The sequence below is a fragment of the Fistularia commersonii genome, chromosome 7, assembly GCF_037954325.1.
Source record: "Fistularia commersonii isolate RoL2024-O1a breed Wild chromosome 7, RoL_Fcom_v1.0, whole genome shotgun sequence".
Taxonomy (NCBI): Eukaryota; Metazoa; Chordata; class Actinopteri; order Syngnathiformes; family Fistulariidae; genus Fistularia; species Fistularia commersonii.
Window position 1 is genome coordinate 3,440,288 of NC_141290.1, and position 20,907 is coordinate 3,461,194.

The 20,907-nt window shown below is 43.8% G+C and overlaps 1 protein-coding gene across 1 annotated transcript in view; it reads left to right on the plus strand.

Annotated features, from left to right (window-relative positions):
• The window catches only part of LOC147232376 (transcription factor SOX-6-like), a 126,388-nt gene that overhangs the window by 76,747 nt on the left and 28,734 nt on the right, over positions 1-20,907 (plus strand). The window contains exons 6-9 of the mRNA XM_086149199.1: positions 4,277-4,449; positions 8,368-8,436; positions 18,316-18,436; positions 19,616-19,695. Of these exons, the coding sequence (XP_086005325.1) occupies positions 4,277-4,449; positions 8,368-8,436; positions 18,316-18,436; positions 19,616-19,695 (443 nt within the window). The remainder of the gene's footprint in view (positions 1-4,276; positions 4,450-8,367; positions 8,437-18,315; positions 18,437-19,615; positions 19,696-20,907) is intronic.

Consider the following 20,907-nt stretch of genomic DNA (forward strand, 5'->3'; position numbering starts at 1 on the left):
GCCCCGCTGCCGAAGAGACGCTCAAGAAAAGCGCAGCGCAGAGTGTGCGCGCGCACGTGCCTGTGTGTGTGTGTGTGTGTGTGTGTGTGTGTGTGTGTGTTAGCGGCGGCGCCAAGGCAAGGCGAAGTGTCACAGTGCGTCAGGCTTGGCAGACGGACGCCATCATGAAACATGTCGGTTTGGCAGCAGCTCAAGGCATCCGGAGCGCCAGTGTGTAAGGGAGACAGTGTGTGTGTGTGTGTGTGTGTGTGTGTGTGTGTGTGTGTGTGTGTGTGTGCTGGGGGACAGTCGCCGGGCATTCGCTGTACATTCACGCCTCGACATACTTAACACGGATTAAGCGCGCGGCGAATTGATTGAGTGAGTCCGTTATTAACTGTAATAACTGTGTAATAATCGGATTCATTTGCATGATCAGCTCCCCCTTTCGTTTGAATTCTTTTTTTTTTTTTTTCCTGCCGCGCAGGATTGCTTTTTATTCTGTTTAAAGGTCTATTTTTTTTTTTTTTCCCCTGCGTTTCCAAATGCTTTACAAGAAGAACTTTATCCCCTGAGATTCCACAACGCCCCGCGTCACGAAAACAAAAGGTATTAAAGCGGCGCTCGAAGCATAACGTTTATCGGCGCGTCCACGCTTCGCCGCGCCCCCAAGCAGATAGATTGATTGATACCAGTTATTTAAAGTATTGTCGCAGAAGATAGAAATCAGCGAGCGCAACGATTACAACTTAACTACTGTGTAATTGGACGGAGAGGCCGGACGCTCGCCTCGGAAAAGTCCCAAACTGACGGGGTTTCCGGACGGACCAAAGGGAGGAGGAGGAGGAGGAGGAGAGGAAAGGAGAGGAGGAAGGGAGGGAGGGAGGGAGGAGGATAGAGGAGAGGAAAGTAAAGATGTCCAGCGAGGAGTGGAGAGGAAAGAGTTGAGTTTTAAAGGAGGGAGGAGAGGAAGAATTGGGGGACAGGAGAGAAGGAAAGGATGAGAGAAGGAAGGAAACAAGAGGAGAGAAGGAAAGGAAGAGAGGGGAGAAAGATAGGAGACAAGGAGAGGAGAGGAAGGAGAGAAGGAGAGGAGGAGAGGAGGATGAGAGAAGGAAAAGAGGGAAGGAGAGGAAGGAGAGAAGGAAAGAAGGGGAGGAGGACAAGAGAGAAGGACGAGAGAAGGAAAGGAGGGCAGAAGATGAAAGAGAGGACGAGAGAAGGAAAGGAAAAGAGGAGAGAAGAGAACGAGAGGAGGACAGAAGAGGAAGGAGAGAAGGAAAGGAAAAGAGAAGGAAAGGAGGAGAGGAGGAAAGAAAATGACGAAAGGAGAGAAGAATAGTAGAGAAGGAAAGGAAGAGAGGAGAGATGGATAGGAAAGGAAGGAGAGAAGGATGAGAGAAGGAAAAGAGGGCAGGAGATGAAGGAGAGAAGGGGAGGAGGACAAGAGAGAAGGACGAAAGGAGAGAAAGATAGGAGACAAGGATAGGAAAGGAGGAGAGAAGGAAAGGACTAGATGAGAGAAGGAAAAGAGGGAAGGAGAGGAAGGAGAGAAGGAAAGGAGGAGAGGAGGAAAGAAAATGACGAAAGGAGAGAAGAATAATAGAGAAGGAAGAGAGGAGAGATGGATAGGAGACAAGAATAGGAGAGGAAGGAGAGAAGGAGGAGAGAAGGAAAAGAGGGAAGGAAAAGAGGGAAGGAGAGGAAGGAGAGAAGAAAATGAGGAGAGAAGGAAAGGAGGAGAGGAGGAAAGAAAATGACGAAAGGAGAGAAGAATAGTAGAGAAGGAAAGGACGAGAGGAGAGATGGATGAGAGACGGAAAGAATAAGAGGAGAGAAGAAGAGCAGAGAAGGACTGGAGAGGAAGGAAAGGAGGAGAGGAGATGAAGGAGAGAAGGAAAGGAGGTCGAGAGAAGGATAGGAGAGAAAGAAAGGAAAGGAGGAAAGGAAAGGAAAGGAGGAGAGAAGGTTGTTTGGGTGAAACTGGGGGGAACAAGGAAGAATGAAAGCTTGAAGAAAGAGACAAGAGAGGGAGAATGTTGCCTTTGATACAGGGGTGCTGAGGGGTAATTTCTTTGTGTGTGTGTGTGTGTGTGTGTGTGTGTGTGTGTGCGCGCATGCATGCATGTGTGTGTGTGTGTGTGTGTGGAAGGGGGTGCACAATAGGGGCCTGACAGGACTACAATGGAGACTCTGTTAGTATGCAGGTAGTGTTGGGGCCACCCTGCACTCTCCCTGCACGGCCCCAGGGCAAGACCTTACTCACACACACACACACACACACACACACACACACACACACACACACACACACACAGGAACATGAACTTCTCAGCGAGTGTTTATTCTCCACAAACACACAACCTGAACCTCCCATCCGCTTTTTTTTGGGGGGGGGTGGACAGAGAAAAAGGCCAGGGGGTCACGGCCCTCGCCGCTTCATCCGCCGCCGCCGCCGCCAAAACGAATCACGCTCCCCCTCCCGTGCGCTCCGGAGGCGGCTGTCGACCCGCCGAATCTCCCCGACGTCTCACGTCCCAAAAGGCGCCGCCGAGACATGAAATAGACGGGCGTCGTTTCCAACGGACGCGCCGCCGTGTCCTCCGTCGACCCGCCGGCGTCCGGGCGCCGCTTGCCTCCTGAGTGACTCCCTTGTTACCGCGGCGATGAACCTGAACTCGCTGACGGCCGGTTGGAGGCCGGACTGCGTGTCACCGGGGAAAGACAAAGGCACCCATGGATAAATTGTATTATTAGGAAGATGAATGTGGTAAAACGTATACATGTAAAGGGTATTAAACCGAAACGGAATTCTAAAAATGATCTACATATAATATTAAAGTCTTGAATTTGACTTTGAAAATTGTCCTCATATTATGCATTTGAGGATAGATTAATACTTAAATATTTATAATAATTTTTTTTTTTTTTTTTTTACTGTTTATACAATTTCCTACTATTATTTATTATTGTTATGTTTTACTTGAAACTCTGGCATAACAATTTCCTTCGGGATAAATAAAGTTATTCTTATTCTTATTATTCTTAATAATAATCACTATCGCTTATAGCGCTTTTGTAATGTTCAATTTGGACCCTCAGTAATAGTTTGCATGTTCACTTTTGATTTTATTTTTGTTTTTTGGACCTCGTTTTCATTTTAGATTCATTTCTCATCGGGATTTTTATCTTTCAAATTTTCAAGCAAGCGCGAGACAGCGATTCAGGATTCGGGCCTAAAAACATAAACTCTCCTAAAAGAAAAGACTATTTGTCGGTGTATTATGTATTATTATAATTTTTTTAACTTTTATTTTATATGTTTATTCAATTTTTATTTTATTAGAATTATTATTATTATTGTATTTGAAATTATTTTTAAACTCTCCTAAAAGAAAAGACTATTTGTAGGTGTATTATGTATTATTATAATTTTTTTTAACTTTTATCTGATATTTTTATTCAATTTTTATTTTATTAGAATTATTATTATTGTATTTGAAATTATTTTTAAACTCTCCTAAAAGAAAAGACTATTTGTAGGTGTATTATGTATTATTATAATTTTTTTTAACTTTTATCTGATATTTTTATTCAATTTTTATTTTATTAGAATTATTATTATTATTGTATTTGAAATTATTTTTAAACTCTCCTAAAAGAAAAGACTATTTGTAGGTGTATTATGTATTATTATAATTTTTTTAACTTTTATCTGATATTTTTATTCAATTTTTATTTTATTAGAATTATTATTATTATTATTATTGTATTTGAAATTATTTTTAAACTCTCCTAAAAGAAAAGAATATTTGTAGGTGTATTATGTATTATTATAATTTTTTTTAACTTTTATCTGATATTTTTATTCAATTTTTATATTATTAGAATTATTATTATTATTATTGTATTTGAAATTATTTTTAAACTCTCCTAAAAGAAAATACTATTTTTAGGTGTATTATGTATTATTATAATTTTTTTAAACTTTTATCTGATATTTTTATTCAATTTTTATTTTATTAGAATTATTATTATTATTGTATTTGAAATTATTTTTAAACTCTCCTAAAAGAAAAGACTATTTGTAGGTGTATTATGTAGTATTATAATTTTTTTTTTACTTTTATATTTTTATTAAATCTTTATTTTATTAGAATTATCATTATTATATTTGAAATTATTTTTATTATTATGCTAATCCTCGTGATATTGCTCAATTTAATTCCTGTGATTATTTGATTTATTTTTATATTTTTTATATCACCGGACTTCCTCTCTCCCGGCTCTCGTCCAGGCACCCCGGAGTCCCTGGAGGAGAAGGAGCGCCAGCTCTCCACCATGATCGGCCAGCTGATCAGCCTGAGGGAGCAGCTCCTCTCCGCCCACGACGAGCAGAAGAAGATGGCGGCCTCGCAGCTGGAGAAGCAGCGGCAGCAGATGGAGCTGGCCAGGCAGCAGCAGGAGCAGGTGGGGGGGACGCCGACGTCAAACCCAGACGGCAGAACGGGTTAAATCAGAGTCTAAACCGGACTCAACCTAACCCGAACTTAACTTAAACTTAAGATAAACTCGATTGATCCCCGGCAGTAACAGTTGTACTGTCAAAAAAAAGTCGAATGAATATAAATAGAGAGACGGATGATGGCAAGATATTTACGGCTTGATAGACAGCAGCAACAACAACATCAGGGATAATAATGGACAACATAAACCTCTCCCATCACACAATATATACAGATATAATGCCACTCACCCTTATTTATACACTGCTCAAAAAAATAAAGGGAACACTTAAAAAACACATCCTAGATCTAAATGAATAAAATATTCTTGTGAAATACTTTGCTCTTTACACAGTTGAATGTGCTGACAACAAAATCACACAAAAATGATCAATGGAAATCAACTGTATTAACCCATGGAGGTCTGGATTAGGAATCACACTCAAAATTAAAGTGTAAAAACAAACTCCAGGCTGATCCAACTTTGATGTAATGTCCTTAAAACAAGTCAAAATGAATCTGTGTTGCTTCCTGAGTGGACACTATGATTTCACACAAGTGTGATTGACTTGGAGTTACATTGTGTTGTTCAAGTGTTCCCTTTATTTTTTCGAGCAGTATATTATATAAACAGACGTTTAGCCATTCATGATCAAGTCACGTAAATATAAACAACAATTCATTCACTCTTTTATGTCGTCACCCTCTTAAATAACCCCTTTTTTTTCTTTTACAAAAATGTTTATTTGCTTAATCATCTCCTCATGATGCTGACCACCTCTGGCAAAATTGGCCTCATCCTCTGTTAAACAGATTGTACCATTCTACCCCTTTAGTAGAAATTGCCTGAGTGTGTCAAATGGTTCAGTTTTTTTTTTTTGTGTTTCCTGAAAAATCTGAAAAAAAAATGACTTAGGCGATTATTTTTAAGAGGGTGACGATAGAATATATAGAGACGCGCCGCCATTTACTCTCTCATTCAAACGTCTTAAGATAAGATAAGATCAACTTTATTTATCCCGAAGGAAATTGTTGTGCCAGAGTTTCAAGCAAAACATAACAATGATAGATAATAGTTGGAAAGAGGGAGAATAAGAAATACAATAAAATATAAAGTGTCAAAGTTAAGGCTATCAAGTGTTTTAAGGTCTTAAAAAGTACAAACGTTTGAATATACGGGATATTCGAGCGTTCCACCCTCTCGTTTATATTATATCTAAACATAAAACCGATCATTCTGTCGTTCACACGTCACATGGAGACAAATAGAGATATATTACCATCACTGAACCTCTCAGTCATATTCTATATCAAGACAAACAGCCATTCCCCCCTCTTGTATATATATATATATATATATATATATAATATTTAGAGACATACGACCATTCAGCCTGTCTTTTATAGCAGTGTTTCCCGACCACTGTGCTGTGCCGTGAGAGATCATCAGGTGTGCCGTGGAAAAATGCCGAATTCACCCGATTGGTCCGAAAATTATTTATCTAACGTAAATAATGTGTCTTCCTATGTCTGCGTGGGCAGCGTGTCCGTTCCATGGCAACGGGTAGTGAATTAACCTGTGCATCTGCGTATCAGAGTGATCAGTGACGCTTTGCGTGATACATTTTTAAAATAAAAAGTACTTGTATCTGCGTAAACAAACAGGCAGCGTTGTTGAAAACGACCGAGACGAGTGAAAAAGCGGTGAAAGCTTGCGAGAAAGTTGCTGAACTCGTCTCTAAATCCAAACAGCCGCACACCGTAGCAAAACATTAATACTACCTGCCGGCAAAATCGTTGGAGAAGAAATGCTCGGCTCTGGCGTTGATAAAGAAACAGCCAGAGTTCTCTCAAATAATACCATTTTCAGACGTATCGATGACATGTTTTCAAACATTGAAGTAAGTGAAATAAGTGGGAAAGTTGCACATCAGCGGGAAAGTTGCATTGCAACTTGGCGAATCTACAGATATTAGATATATTAGATTTCACACAAGTAAATTGAGACTACGGTTTCATTCCTGTTTTTGACATATTTATTTGGTGGTGCGCCGTGTGATTTTTCTAATGTAAAATATGTGCCGCGGCTCAAAACAGGTTGGGAAACACTCTTTTATAGTATATATAGAGGTGTCATATATAGGCTTTTCTTGCTGTGAGGCGGAAGTGTGCCAATTCCGCTTCACGCCAGTCCAAAGTGCTCCTTTCTGAGAAAACTGCGTAAACCCCCGATTCGAAAGGGCTTGGCGTTTCGTCCGGCGCCAAATGGACTCCGAAGAGCGTTGCTTTCAGGGTTTGGGGGGGGGGACCTGGTGATTGACGGCGATACCCCGCCCTCCCGTTCTCTCATGGTCGCTTCCCCGGTTTCTAAAACGAGTCGGACAAAGAGCGATCTTTGAATTTTCGGTACCGATCAGGCTCGGGAGAAACAAGCAAACAAAGTAACACAACCGAAAAACGCGGGAAGGCAAACCGAGCACCAGGAAGTCGTCTTGTGCGTGACTTCAGGTGTCAACACTCAGGTTTATTTTGAAATGATAGTAAAATAAAAGAATAGCTGATGGGCGGGGAGGGGGTCTAGGTGAGCCGCCCGGACTTTTTTTTTTTGTTTTTTTTGTTTTTTTTTTGTCTCCGCCGTTTGTCGGCGCGTTAACGCGGGTCAGCGTACGACAGGCCGTGTTTGGACACGTCCACACCTCCCCCGTCACAACGCATTCCACCTTTCACAGCCGCACAAAAAGGAGAGCGGCGGACCGAGGAGGCGGGGGTTGAAAAGGAACGACAGATTCCAATATTAACCAGTCATTTGGCTGTTGAGACTTGATAGGATAATGCCCGGCGGACAAACCCGCAGAAATCTGCCGTTAATGAAATATGACATGTGTGCAAATGGGTCGCCGCCTCCCATTCAGCGGCCTGTAATTACATTTCAGAATAAACATGCCGAAGGACTTCTCAGGAGAAAGAAGGGAGGCAGCAGCTGCCTCGCTCCGCTTTCTGTTTTTGGGTGGATGTGGGGAGGGGAGATGGACAAGGGGGCGCCTCTCATGACGGCCCTGCAAAGAGTTCTTTATTATTAAAACTACATGCCACCGCCTGACGTAGCCGTTAGCTTCAGGTGCTTGCTGACAGTGTCCAAAGATGTGTGTGTGTGTGTGTGTGTGTTCAGAGGTCGTGTCGGCGTCAGGTATGGCCCGGCCGAGGAGGAAAGGGGCGACCGCCGAGTTTGAAGCCCGTCTTCTCAACTGTCAAGGCTGGGAAAATGCTAAAGTGAGGTGGTTCGGTTCAGACAGGAAGTGATTCGGGGTAAAACAGGAAGTTGTGAGAAATAAACTTCAAACGACACATCGCGTAAAAAAACAAGAAAAAAAAAAGAAGGGAAAAGTCTCATCTGGAATCAAGGCTGGAATCTGGAGCGGGAAAATGTGAGGTCGGTCGTTGTGGACCAAGACAGGAAGTGAGTGTGAAAGAAACAGGAAGTCATGAGAGATTAACTACAAACAACACACAAAATTTAAAGGGAGAAAAAAAAACAAAGGCAAGTTTCATTAGATGAAAAGCTTTTTAAAATAAAATTGTGCAACCAAAATAAAACTGAAACCCATATCTGTGAATGAAACACAAGTTATTTTTTTTAATGTCTATTAAATGTTTATAGTTTTATGACAAACTATTAAAGGATTAACGGAGGCGGATTAGCTTATTCATAACAAACCGCTAAAGCAACGATAGCAACAAAGCGAAACAAACATCAGGTTGAATCGGTTGCCAAGGAAACGCGCATAACGGCGGCCGGATGGGGTCGGAACCGACGTCTCATCGGGTTAAAAGGACTGTATAACATTTGATTAACCGATTATTGATCCTTTTCCGCATCTCGCAGATCGCCAGACAACAGCAGCAGCTCCTGCAGCAGCAGCACAAGATAAACATTCTCCAACAACAGATCCAGGTGAGGAGGTGACACACACACACACACGTATGCATACATGCTTACACACATAAATACACAAACACTTTTTGTTCATTCCTCACATTTTTAAGTTGACCCCCCGCCATGCCCTCTCCTCGTTTTTATTTTTTCCTCCCCATCATTTCTTCTCCTTTACCTGCCGTCCGTGCCGGTGAGGCGTCCATGTTTGCCCTCCACTCCATTATTAATGATCGCCGCCTTATTGGGAAAACTACGGGAATGCGAGAGGTCGAGGTCCTTTACTTTTATGTTGCGCCTGCTATTGAGAGGCGGGGAGCCGACCCACACACACACACACACACACACACACATCTCGCGCTGGCCCGACATTCATATCAAGCCATGCAGATACACACTCAGACACACACGCTAAACTGCACACAGCGGCGACCCTTTAATTGTCTTGTTATGGCAAGATCATTTACTGTGGCATTGATCACTTGTCGATCAATATACCAGCGTGTTCGAGGCTTCCTCTCTCGCTCTCCAATAGTCTATTTAGCCATTTATCTCTATCTTTTTTTCCTCTGCCAGGCTCTCCACCCTCCGTCCACCTCAGTCCGATGCTATGTTTCACCTTGACGCAAACACTTTTCACTTCCTGTGTGTCATTTCTGGCTTGTTTTTTTTTTTTATTCTGATTTATTTACCCAGGGGAATTCTTGTTAAGCTTCCCATACCATCTTGCAGGATTTCTGTAATATATTGGTATTTACAGGACTGTCTCAGAAAATTAGAATGTTGTTATAAAGTTCTTTATCTTCTGTAATGCAATTACAAAAACATAAATGTCATACATTCTGGATTCATTACAAATCAACTGAAATATTGCAAGCCTTTTATTATCATAATATTGCTGAATATGGCTTACATCCTAAGAAAACTCAAAAATCTTATTTCAAAATATTAGAATATCATGAAAAAGTAATTTTTGTTTTTTTTAAATTGCATTACAGAAGATAAAGAACGTTATCACAATATTCTAATTTTCTGAGACAGTCCTGTACGTATCAAATCTTATGCAGTCATTTGTAGTAGCATGTTAGCATGCTGCTGTGGTTGGCTCGGACCTGTGTATGTTTCTGTGTTAGCTGTGTTAGCTCGACTTCAGATAATGTTATGTGGGATGTTTCCACACTACAGCACCTAGCTTAGATCCTTAGTTGTAATTACTTAGTAGTATGTAAGTATATTTCTGTTGTTAGCCATGAAAATTAGCCGTAGCTAATCTCATGTTGGGGTGACCGTACAACCGTGCTTCGCTAAGATAGCTTAAGTTAGTTAGTCGTATGTAGGTGCACTGCTGTGGTTAGCCATAAATTAGCATCAGTTCATCTAACTTGGGGAATGACCGCACTACAGCGCTGAGCTACGGTACTTAGCTGCAATTTCCAAGTCAGATGTAGGTTTGTTTCAATAGTTAGCCATGAAACATAGCTTCATGTTTTGCGGGGTGTTACCTCGCTACAGTACTCGGTTAGAATGTTTAGATTGAATTAGCTGTATGTTAGTAAGTATGTGTTGTTGAAAATGATTTGGATGGTGACCAAAGTACAGTTCTAAGCTAAGTTGTAAATTAGTTGTATGTTAATACATTTCTCTAGTTAGCCCTAAAAACTAGCTTAAATTCATACTCTGCAAGGTGTTACCACGCTGGTGTGCTTAGCTAAGATGCTTGGCTTCAGGTTGCTAGCTGTATTTTAGGGCGTTTCAGCCATGAAACTTAGCTTAAGTTTATCTTATTTTGGATATGACTGTTCTACAGTTCTTCGCTACGGTACTTAGCTTCTATTTCTTTGTTGGATGTAGGTATGTTTCATGGGCTGGCCATGAAAACTTCAGTTCATGCTACGCCAGATGTTTCCATGCTATAGTGCTGTGTTAAGAAGCTAAGCTACCATAAGTTAGTTGTATTTAGGTATATTTTTCTAGTTAGCCAGTAAAATTAGCTTCAGGCACAAGCACATTGCTTAGGTGCTTCGCTTCCCCATTAGCTGCGTTTTTGTATAAAATCACACACACAAACGCGCCGCCTTAAACACACCGTTTCCCCGTCTTTTAAAAAAGCGTCTTCAGTAACAAACACTGCGTGTTGTCCTAAAGACATGCAGATAGGGCACTTAGCCCCCTCTCTCCCCGACTTGTTGCCGTGGCGAGAGGGTTTCGAGACAGAGCGTCCGGTCTTCATCATCCGGCACGCCGTTAACCCCCCATCGACGCTGACCTTTGAATCTACGTATTCTCTGGAGGTGTGATGTCGTTGACAAGCTCCCCTTTTCTGTCTGATTTCCGTCATTTCTTTATTTTAAGTTTTATTTTTCATCATGCTCACCCCAGGCCCCCCCCCTAGCCGGTCTTAATAAAGCTTGAACCAGACTTCATTAGGGCCCTCGGGGGGAGCGAGGGGGGCAGAGAAAGAAAAAAGGGGGAGAAAAAAACAACTCCCCTTCACGCTGTGAAACGCGGCCTTGGCGGCGCGTTCGGCGTCAGGCGATGAAAGGAGGTTGCGGGGAACAGCTTCCTGAGCAAACAGCGTGGCGTCGGCCGGCTCGCCGCTCCTCCGCGCCGATCTGCCGGTTAGCGAACGAGCGACGGAGCAATGGCGGGGAGACGCTGGAATTAGTTTTTTTTTTTTCTTTCTTAAACAATCGTGCGGCGCGGACACATGGCGACCCCCGGGGGAAGGCGGCGTCCGCGGGGGCTGTTTACGCCTCAGACGCGCGCCGGCCCGCCAAACACACAGGCAAGCGTGGCGGCGGCGGCGGTCTGTTTCCACTTATCAAATCCAGAGCCGGGGCTCCTCTCAGGGCCAATACTCGGAGGAGCTGACCGAACGCTACTGTTTCAGACCTCCTCCTTCTCCTCCTCCACCACACGCCAGTTTTTTTTTTTTTTTTTTTTTTTTTTTTTTTTACATAGTTTAATTTGAAACGCTAAATGTCGTCCAGATGGTGGGAAAAAAAAAAAAAAACAACCAAAAAAAAAACTAAAAAAAAAAAACCACACAACAATTCCCGACTTGGAGTAGTTTCTCGCCTGATGTTCAGGTGTTGCAACCCCCCCCCCCGCTGCTTTATAAAGTTTAACAAAGTTTCAGAGACTAATTATCATCCCTTTTTTTATGGCTTATCATAAATTTTACACGCCGATCTGATTGGTTGGAGGGGGGGCTGAAAGTTATGCCTTTGTTAGTGCACGCGAGTGTGTGTGTGTGTGTGTGTGTGTTGGGGGGGGTTGAGTTCAAAGTGACCCAGGTTTCCTGTCATGTGGTTTTAAATGGCGTGGAAAGCCAGCGGGGGGGAGGGGGGTGAACGTCCGCGGGTTAAAGGAACGCTTCCGAAGGCCTCATTGTGATAGATACGGTTACACACACACACACACACACACACACACACTCCTCACAATACACACCTTGATCCTTGGCGCTATCTCAGAGGACGCAGGTGGAGGCTGGTGTGAATTCTTGAAACTCAAACATTAGCCTTTAGCTTTAGCAGCAAACCATGACAGGACGCTCGTTCTGTTTTGTTTTGTTTTGGTTTTTTTTTGCACAAAACAGCGAAAACAGAGGCAGCTTTGCAGCGGCGGGGCCCCGGGGCCCGGCCCAAGCCCGGTGGCTGACAGGCATGTGTCTTTGTTAAGTTAGTTTCCGTAATGGCTCTCATATGTGGCCCATTTCCTTCGGGCCCACAAAGGCGCAGGCCCTAAACCGCACCGCCCGGGCCTTAGCTAACGGGCTAATTAATGACTGCAAAGCCGCACTCTTCTTCCTCCCTCCTTCCCTCTGTTCTTCATTTATAACTCCTCGGCCTCGCTTCCCCCGAGCCCTCCTCTCTCGACTCTCCGCGGAGTTGTTTTCTTGTTTTTTTACTTTCCGCCGGCGCGCTCACGCATGCATGCATGCACACGTCGTCTGATTATTCTGTTAGCTCGCTACTTTTTTACCCCCCTTTCTTCTCCCCCTGTGCCGGACGGCCGCTGAACCTGCGTCGGGACAAATGGACGCAATTATACACACTTTACTCCCGCTCACACACACACACACACACACACACGGGCACGTAAGAACCAACAGAGCGGGTAAACTCGCAGAGCGCTTCCGACTCCTGAATTTACCCGATCGGCAGACGGTCAGTCAGGGGCGAACTTATGAAGTGAGGTTAAGTTAGTTCCTCCAAGCTAAGCTACGCTAAGCTAAGGTGAAATGCAATGATAGTGTTATATGTGGTGGAAATCAAACAAGACTACAGATGGAAATTAGCTCTTAGCTACAATCTGGTACAAACATCTCTGCTTCCGTGCTTAATTTAATTGTACACTGTCTTAATAAACCAATAAATGAAATGAAACGAGGCAGGATCGGAAAGGATTAGGGAAGGTTTTAACTTAGAGGTTTTAAGGTGGGCACTTTAAACGATAAAGATAAGGCTGGTTCGGAAAGGAGGTGAGTTCGGATGGAGTTGGATCAGTAAGACGGGACGAGGTCTGCCAGAGTTATTGTAAGCGAAGGAAACTTAATGTCATATAGGTTAGGTTTGGCTTAGCAAGGAGGCGAGATAAGATTAGATAAGGTAATATCAGATGGGATATTATGTTTTTAATCAACGCTTTGTTGAAAGCTAATGAGTTGCGCCGTATCAAACTGCAGAGTATTAGGAAGGTGGAGATATGGTGAAACAGGCTGAGATAAGATAATGCGAAGTTTATCACTTTGACTGGTATAAATCCGCCTGCAGATTCTAAATAAAGTGAAGATAATTTCAACTTCAAGAATCTATATCAAAAAGTTGATTATCCCTCCTTTTTCTCCTTTTCCTCCCTTCAAATTCCAACTTGTATTCATCCATTTTTTCCATTTAAATGAATCTCTTTTTCACATTTCGATTTCATTTTTCTCCGGCTCGCAGCTCATCCTCCTCCCGTTGCGGTTTGCACTCGTATCTGCCGACTTCACGGACGCCTTGGTCTCTCCACCTCTTTCGCGCCGGGCACACACACACACACACACACACACACACACACACACACACACACACACACAGGCAGGCGAACGTGTACGCACTCATTACCCCTGGACCCTCCTGCCTTCTGCACAAGAGCGCTATTAATTCTGAGTGTGTGTCTTGTGCATGTACACATGTTCCTTGTGCCTAGGTGTGTGTGTGTGTGTGTCTGGTGGGCAGTTTGAGGAAGGGGGCCTAGTGTTTTCTTAGGGGCTGAGCAGCGCCGGGCCCCTGCAGCACCACCTTCCCCAGTCCATTCATCCACCCCCCCTTCACCCATCCCACCCCCCTCGGTAAAAGGAGATCTTTGTGTGTTTGCGCTGCTGAAGCAGCCCCAGTCAGTCCCAGTGTTCCCAGAGGAATACAATGAATGGGAGCATTTTGTCCCACTCTATAACCCACCCCCACACACACCCACCCACCCACCCACTCCCTCCCTCCCTCCCTCCGCCACCTCTCTTCTTCTTCTTCTTCTTCTCCTTCTTCTTGGTCTTGGCCCCACAAACTACCTTCTATTCTCCCCGCATTCTCCTTTTCAGACTTCAGAGCTCGTCAGTGTCTCCGTGTGTGTGTGTGTGTGTGTGTGTGTGTGTGTGTGTCAGCCCCTCCCGCAACCCTCAGCTCCACAAACTATCAGTCTTTTAAGGAATGTGACCTAAAGAGAGTTGTCTCCGTCCTCGGCCCAGGTGATGAACACATGTGTTTGTGTTCCAGCCCCCCCCCCCCTCCTCTCCAAAGAGTGAAAAGATTTAATAAATCATGTTATTTTAAAAAAAAAAAAAAAAAAAAAAAAAATTGATGTAACTGTTTCCTGTTCCGGCATCCCAGTTTAATAATCTTGGATTTAAAAAAAAAAAAAAAAAAAATCACCCCAATTCCTCCTAATTCAATTTAAAAAAGAAGCAAAAAAAAAAAAAAAAAATGTCCGCCGCCCGGCGGAGCCCCTCCGGTCATTACCTTCTCATAACTGTTAATGAAACCAGATCAAGAAAAAGCCTTTTTTCCCCCTCTCTCTCTCTCTCTCAGCGGCAATGCAATTAAAGCGAACCCGCTCGCCCCGGCCAATCAGCACGGCTTTAGCTCCCCCCCCCCGCCGCCGCCGCCGCCATCCAGAGGATTGTAACCTGATTGAACTAATTCAGCCACGTTGCCTCACAACCTGCTGATTGTGTGAATTTGAGCTCTAATGATGGACGCTCCCTCGGGGACGGAGGGGGGGGTTAATGAATTGGTAGTAAAGGAGATGAATGGAGGCGGAGCTTCAGGTCGGCGCTACCGTAGGAGGAGGAGGAGGAGGGGCGGAAACGCAGTATAAATGCAGTACAGAGACGCCACAGTGCTGCAGTACCAGACCGGGGATGTAGTATAATCACCCCAGTGCTGCTGAACTGTACCGGTTTTGCAGTATCTTCACCCCGGTACTGCAGTAGTATCACACCGGTACTGCAGCGCAGTCATATTACTGTGGTATCATCCCCCAACTACTGCAGTAATGGCACCCCGGTACTGCAAAATAATGACCCAAGTTCTGCTGTACGACCGCAGTATGGCGGTACAATCCCATTACTGCAGTATCATTGCCCCAGTACTGCAGTACGATCCCAGTACTGCGGTGTCATCGCCCCAGTACTGCAGTGCAATCCCAGAACTGCGGTATCATCGACCAAGTATTGCAGTACTATCCCAATACTGCGGGATCATCATCCAAGTACTACAGTACAATCCCAGTACTGCTGTATCATCATCCAAGTACTGCAGTACAAACACATGGGTATTGCAGTACAATACCAATAATGCAGTGTAATGGCCCCAGTACTGCAGTACAATCCCAGTACTGCAGTATCATCATCCAAGTATTGCAGTACAAACACATCAGTACTGCAGTGCAATACCAATAATGCAGTATAATGGCCCCAGTACTGCAGTACAATCCCAGTACTGCGAGATCATCATCCAAGTACTACAGTACAATCCCAGTACTGCAGTATTAACATCCAAGTATTGCAATACAAACACATGGGTACTGCAGTACAATACCAGTACTGTGGTATCATCACTCCAGTACTGCAGTAAAATACCAGTAATGCAGTATAATGGCCCCAGTACTGCAGTACAATACCAGTAATGCAGTATAATGGCCCCAGTACTGCGGTATCATCACCCAAGTAGTGCAGTACAATCCCAGTACTGTAGTATCATCATCCAAGTACTGCAGTACAAACACATGGGTACTGCAGTACAATACCAGTACTGCGGTATCATCACCCCAGTACTGCAGTACAATCCCAGTACTGCAGTATAATGGCCCCAGTACTGCAGTACAATCCCAGTACTGCAATGTGATCATGTCAACTCATCCGTTGTCATCACAGTATTTATATTGTTTTTTTTGATACATTTTTTTCACTTTTAATTTTTTTTTTTTTTAATCAATGTTATATGTATTTGTTATTGGAAATAACTATATAACCTCAGTGTTGAGGGAGTGACCTTATTAAAAAAAAAAAAAAAAAAAAAGTTATTTATAAAAAAGAAACAACAGCGCGGACGTAAATAAAAAAAGTCGGCGGTGGGTCAGAGCACGTCTGGAATGAAAAACGTGTGAGGAGAAAAATGAAGAGATCCGTCAAAAGCGAAAAAAAAAAACAAATGTGTGTGTGTGTGTGTGTGTGTGTGTGTGTGTGTGTGTAGGGGGCAGAGAAGTGACGGGAAAAATGTAAAAGCGTCTGCGTTTTCTACGGGGGAGACAAAAGGAGACTGTTAATGGCAGACGCTTTGACTCACAGGGAAAACAGAGAGGGGTGGAGGGGTGGTGGTGGTGGTGGTGGGAGGTAATGGAGGCTAAAAATAAGAGAAAAGAAAAACACCTCGGAAAGAGGGAGGAGGAGAAGACGGCGTTCGGGACGTCTGGGGGGGAAAAGGAGCGGACAAAGGCGTCCAATCAGAAGCCGGAGGGGAAAAACTGACAAGTTGGACGGACGGCGAAGAAGAAGAAGAAGAAGAAGAAGAATCACTTCTTCTTCTCGTCGTCGTCCTCCTTCTCACTCTTCTTTGTCGTTCGTCTGGTTCTGCTGTTTGTTGTCGCCCACACACACACACACACACACACACACACACAAGGTGGACAGACGTGCTCCAAACGATGAGTTCGGCGTCGTCCGTAGCGCTGAAAATGAAATTGCATGCAAGTTTAAAGTAGGTAGTAAAGTTGAAGGAGCAGTCGGGGGTTGGAGGAGGAGGAGATGGGGGTCCCCCTAGACCGGGTCCGGTCGGGCCCCGGTGGCCCCAAAGACTGGCCCCTCGCCCCCCCTTTTACTCTTAAAGAGGGTCTTTGAAGGCGACATGAAAGTGTCTGTCGGCTGTTTTAAGGCCGGCGTGTCGGATGCTTTCTCTGCGCCTCCGACGTGTCGCTCCCCCTCCCCCCCACGCCCACGCCCACTTCACAATTTATTCATTTGAATTAATCGATTAAGTTTTATTGCAGCAAATATCACGAACACCATCTTTTCGAAAAAAAAAACCCAAAACAAAACATTGTTTTATATACATTTATATTTAATCGTTTATTTAATATTTTATCACAGTGGATTATTTTATTTCATAGTATATTTATTTATTGTTTTATTGTATACATATATTTTATATACATTACATTTAATCTTTTACTTAGTATTTTATCGCAGGGGATTATTTTATTTTACATTATATGTATTTATTGTTTTATTTTGTACATATATTTTATATACATTTTATTTAATCGTTTATTTAATATTTTATCACAGTGGATTATTTTATTTTACATTATATTTATTTATTGTTTTATTTTATACATATATTTTTATATAAATTTTATTTAACCGTTTATTTAATATTTTATCGCAGTGGATTATTTTGTTTTGTATCATATTTATTAATTGTTTTATTTTATTTTATACATATATTTTTATATACATTTTATTTAATCGGTAATTTAAAATTTTAATGCAGTGGATTATTTTATTTTATATTATATTTATTTATTGTTTTTTTTATATATATATATATATATATATAAAATAAAACAATAAATAAATATAATAAATAAATAAATTGTATTTACATTTAATTTGTTTGAATTGTATGTTTATGTACAGTATTTTATCGTTTATCATTATTTTATCACATATTATCGTACTGGGTTATTTTATTTTATATTTATTTTATAAAAAGATAAATATGTAATTTAATGTGTTTGCATTTTATATTCACCTACAGTAATTTATTGTTTTTCATTATTTTATCCCATTTCATCGCAGTGAGTTATATTTTATTTTGTGCTATTTATTTTATTTCTTTATTTTTTAAACCCCGGTTAGCGCCGCACCTCTTGCCCTCACTTAAATTTCAATCAATTTGAACCGCAACGCGCGCGTTACCGCGAAATAAAACCCGGATCGCGGCGACAAAGCGAAGCGAAAGTACCTCGGGCACTGACGGGAGCACCGCGTCGGTCCCGCGTCCTCTGCTGTTTTTCCCGGGGACCCGTAATGCGAAACACACTCTGCCGAATTTCATTAAGGGCCGGACTAATGAGCAATTTAGCAAACAAGGACGAGCCATGTGAGAGCCCAGGGGTCAGACACGGAGGAATTTCTCTCATTTTTCGCTTTTTCTTCTTTTCCTTCCTCCTCCTCGTCTTATATCCGGCTTCCCCCCCGCCCCGCCGCCCCGCCAGAAGCGGTAACGCGACTGGAAATCATCCGCGAGGTCCGGTCGGCGACGGGCGTCTCTCTGTCGTCCGCGGGGTTCTAAATAAAGTTTTGACATTCAATTAAAAAAATGTTCAGTAAAAAACAAAACATGTGTGTTGTCTCAGGTTCAGGGTCACATGCCTCCGCTGATGATCCCCGTGTTTCCCCACGACCAGCGCTCCCTGGCCGCCGCCGCCGCCGCGCAGCAAGGCTTCCTCTTCCCGCCGGGCATGTCCTACAAGCCAGGTACGCACACACACACACACACACACACACACGCGTACAGAAGTGTTAAGGGAATAAAAGGATCTCCGCCCTCGCACAAAAGACCCGTGACAGTTCTTGTCAAGTGAAGCTTCCAGGGGAAAAAAAAAAAAAAAAAAAAGGATGAGCAGGTTTCACCGCCGCTTTCTCCCACACACACACACACGGACAAACACACACATATCCCAGTCCATGTTAATGAGGTGTGTCAGGTGAGGAATGTTCTGGAAATGAGCGGAGAGATTTACAAACCTTGCTTGTTCATGTTCAGGGGGCAGGAGGGGGGGAACAATACATTGGACACAGAGCCCAACTGGAATGTCTCTTTTACGGCGTGCTGAAAGCATGGCGGTTGCACAACGCGGAATTTCACACTTTCTCACACACACACACACACACACACACACACGAGCACGGACTCAACAATGCACACATAATAATGATGTAGACAGACGAGTAGCAGTGGTGTCCGACAAAGTCTCTCCCTGGATGAGCGTGTGCGTGCGCCGTGTTTTGGTGAAATCCATGTGGATTCTGCAAACGCACACACACACACACACACACACACACACACACACAAGCACTTGAGGTCTCCTTTAGCGTAGTTTCTCAGCACCACCTGCTTCAGCCTTCACACATTCCTCTCTCGCTCCAGGTGCTCACCTGAAGCCACGCGAAACCCCGCCGCTCGTGCAGTCCGTGCATGTGTGCGCGTGTGTGTGTGTGTGTGTGTGTGTGTGAGATGCGCTCGTTCTGCAAGGCCCTGGAAACGAAGAATGGATTAGAAAACCATTATTGCAACAAAAGGCCGCGGACATGGAAAGCCTTTTAGGGACACGCCGCAGGAGGTCGGCCATGAATATACGAGTGTATCCTGCGGTCACACAAACACACACACATACGCATGCACGCGCTCACACACACACACACACACACACACACACATGCGCGCTCTAACCCCTGAATTAAAACACCCGTGACCCCGACATGTTTCATCTGGAAGGCATAAAAACACTAGAGACAAAGGGAGGCGCAGGCAGGCCGGGGGCAGGGAGCAGGTTAGTTCTTGTGCAGCCAAGCTCCCGTTAACAGCGTGTGTGTGTGTGTGTGTGTGCGTACCTACGTACGTGTGTGTGTGTGTGTGTGTCTTATTCTCAACAGGTGAGAATTACCCCATGCAGTTCATTCCATCGACGATGGCAGCTGCGGCGGCGTCCGGAATCAGCCCCTTACAGCTGCAGGTAGGCCGGCCTCTTGGCGGCGCTCTGCGGACTCGCCGATGTTTTGCCGCAACCTTTTCTTCTTCGGTGATTTCCGAGATGACTTTCGGGTGTCTGAAGTCGAGTCGGATTTGATTCCAGCTTGATATTGGCGGAGCTTAATATCTGCCTGGAGACGGATGGGGCGGGAGGTTCGGGAGGCCACAGATGATATCAGACGACTGATACCGATCGTGCTAACGGCTACATGCTAATAGCTTGAATGATGAAATTATAGCTGTAATGTTCAAAAAAAAAAAATAGACGCCAGGTGAGAGGCTGGGAGACCTGCAGACAGGACAGGAAGAGTGTAAGGAGTGAGAGGTGCATCGCGGGATATCCCTCAGCTAAGCTGCGCCCACGGCTGCTTAACTAGCCGGCTAGCTTAGTGCTAACTACAGGCTTTCTCACAAAACGAGTGGGAGATGGCTCCACAGTAACTGAGTGCTCCCAGTGTGTGTGTGTGTGCGTGTGTGTGTGTGTGTGTGTGTGTGTTTGAGGCAAAACACAAACATGTCCGCCTTTGAAACCCCCTTTGGATAACATTTTCTCCAACAATGCGAAATTATAAAATGCATATATATATATGATATAATTTTCTTTTTTTCTGAATTTATTCCAATATATTTCCATTATATTTTCCGTCATGCATCTTTATTTGCTTTATTTGAATATTTTCACTTCCCCTTCCACCCGCTTGCAAGACGATACTTTCCTTTTTTCCTCTGGTTTAGATGTTTTTTTCTCGATATTGTCCGGTTCCATTGCTAGAAGCGTCAGATAACTTCTGCTCCCTCCTTTGCAGCCAGACTCAAGCAGAGTGGCGGACAAGAGCAAGAAATTTAGGAAAATAAGGATATTCTCGATCCCGGCGTTGAAACTTCCACCGCCGCCGTAACAGTTGTGGCCGGCAGGGGGCCTGCGCTTTAGTCTCCGTCACAGTTGTCATAGCGACGCAATGTTTCTCGACACCCACACACGAAAACATCGGGAAAAAGTTCTCAAAGATGAAATCACATTGCGCGGCCGATCAAACGGTCGCGGGAACCGGATTCCGGGGTCGGGACAAAAAAGGGAGGAGGTACAAGGGCGAGGGACTGGAGCGCGGCGAGGAAAAACAAATGGCGGGGCGTCGGGGGCGGAGCGGCCGCTCAAAGGTGAGCAGCTCCATAGAAAAGACAGTCAAGATAAGGG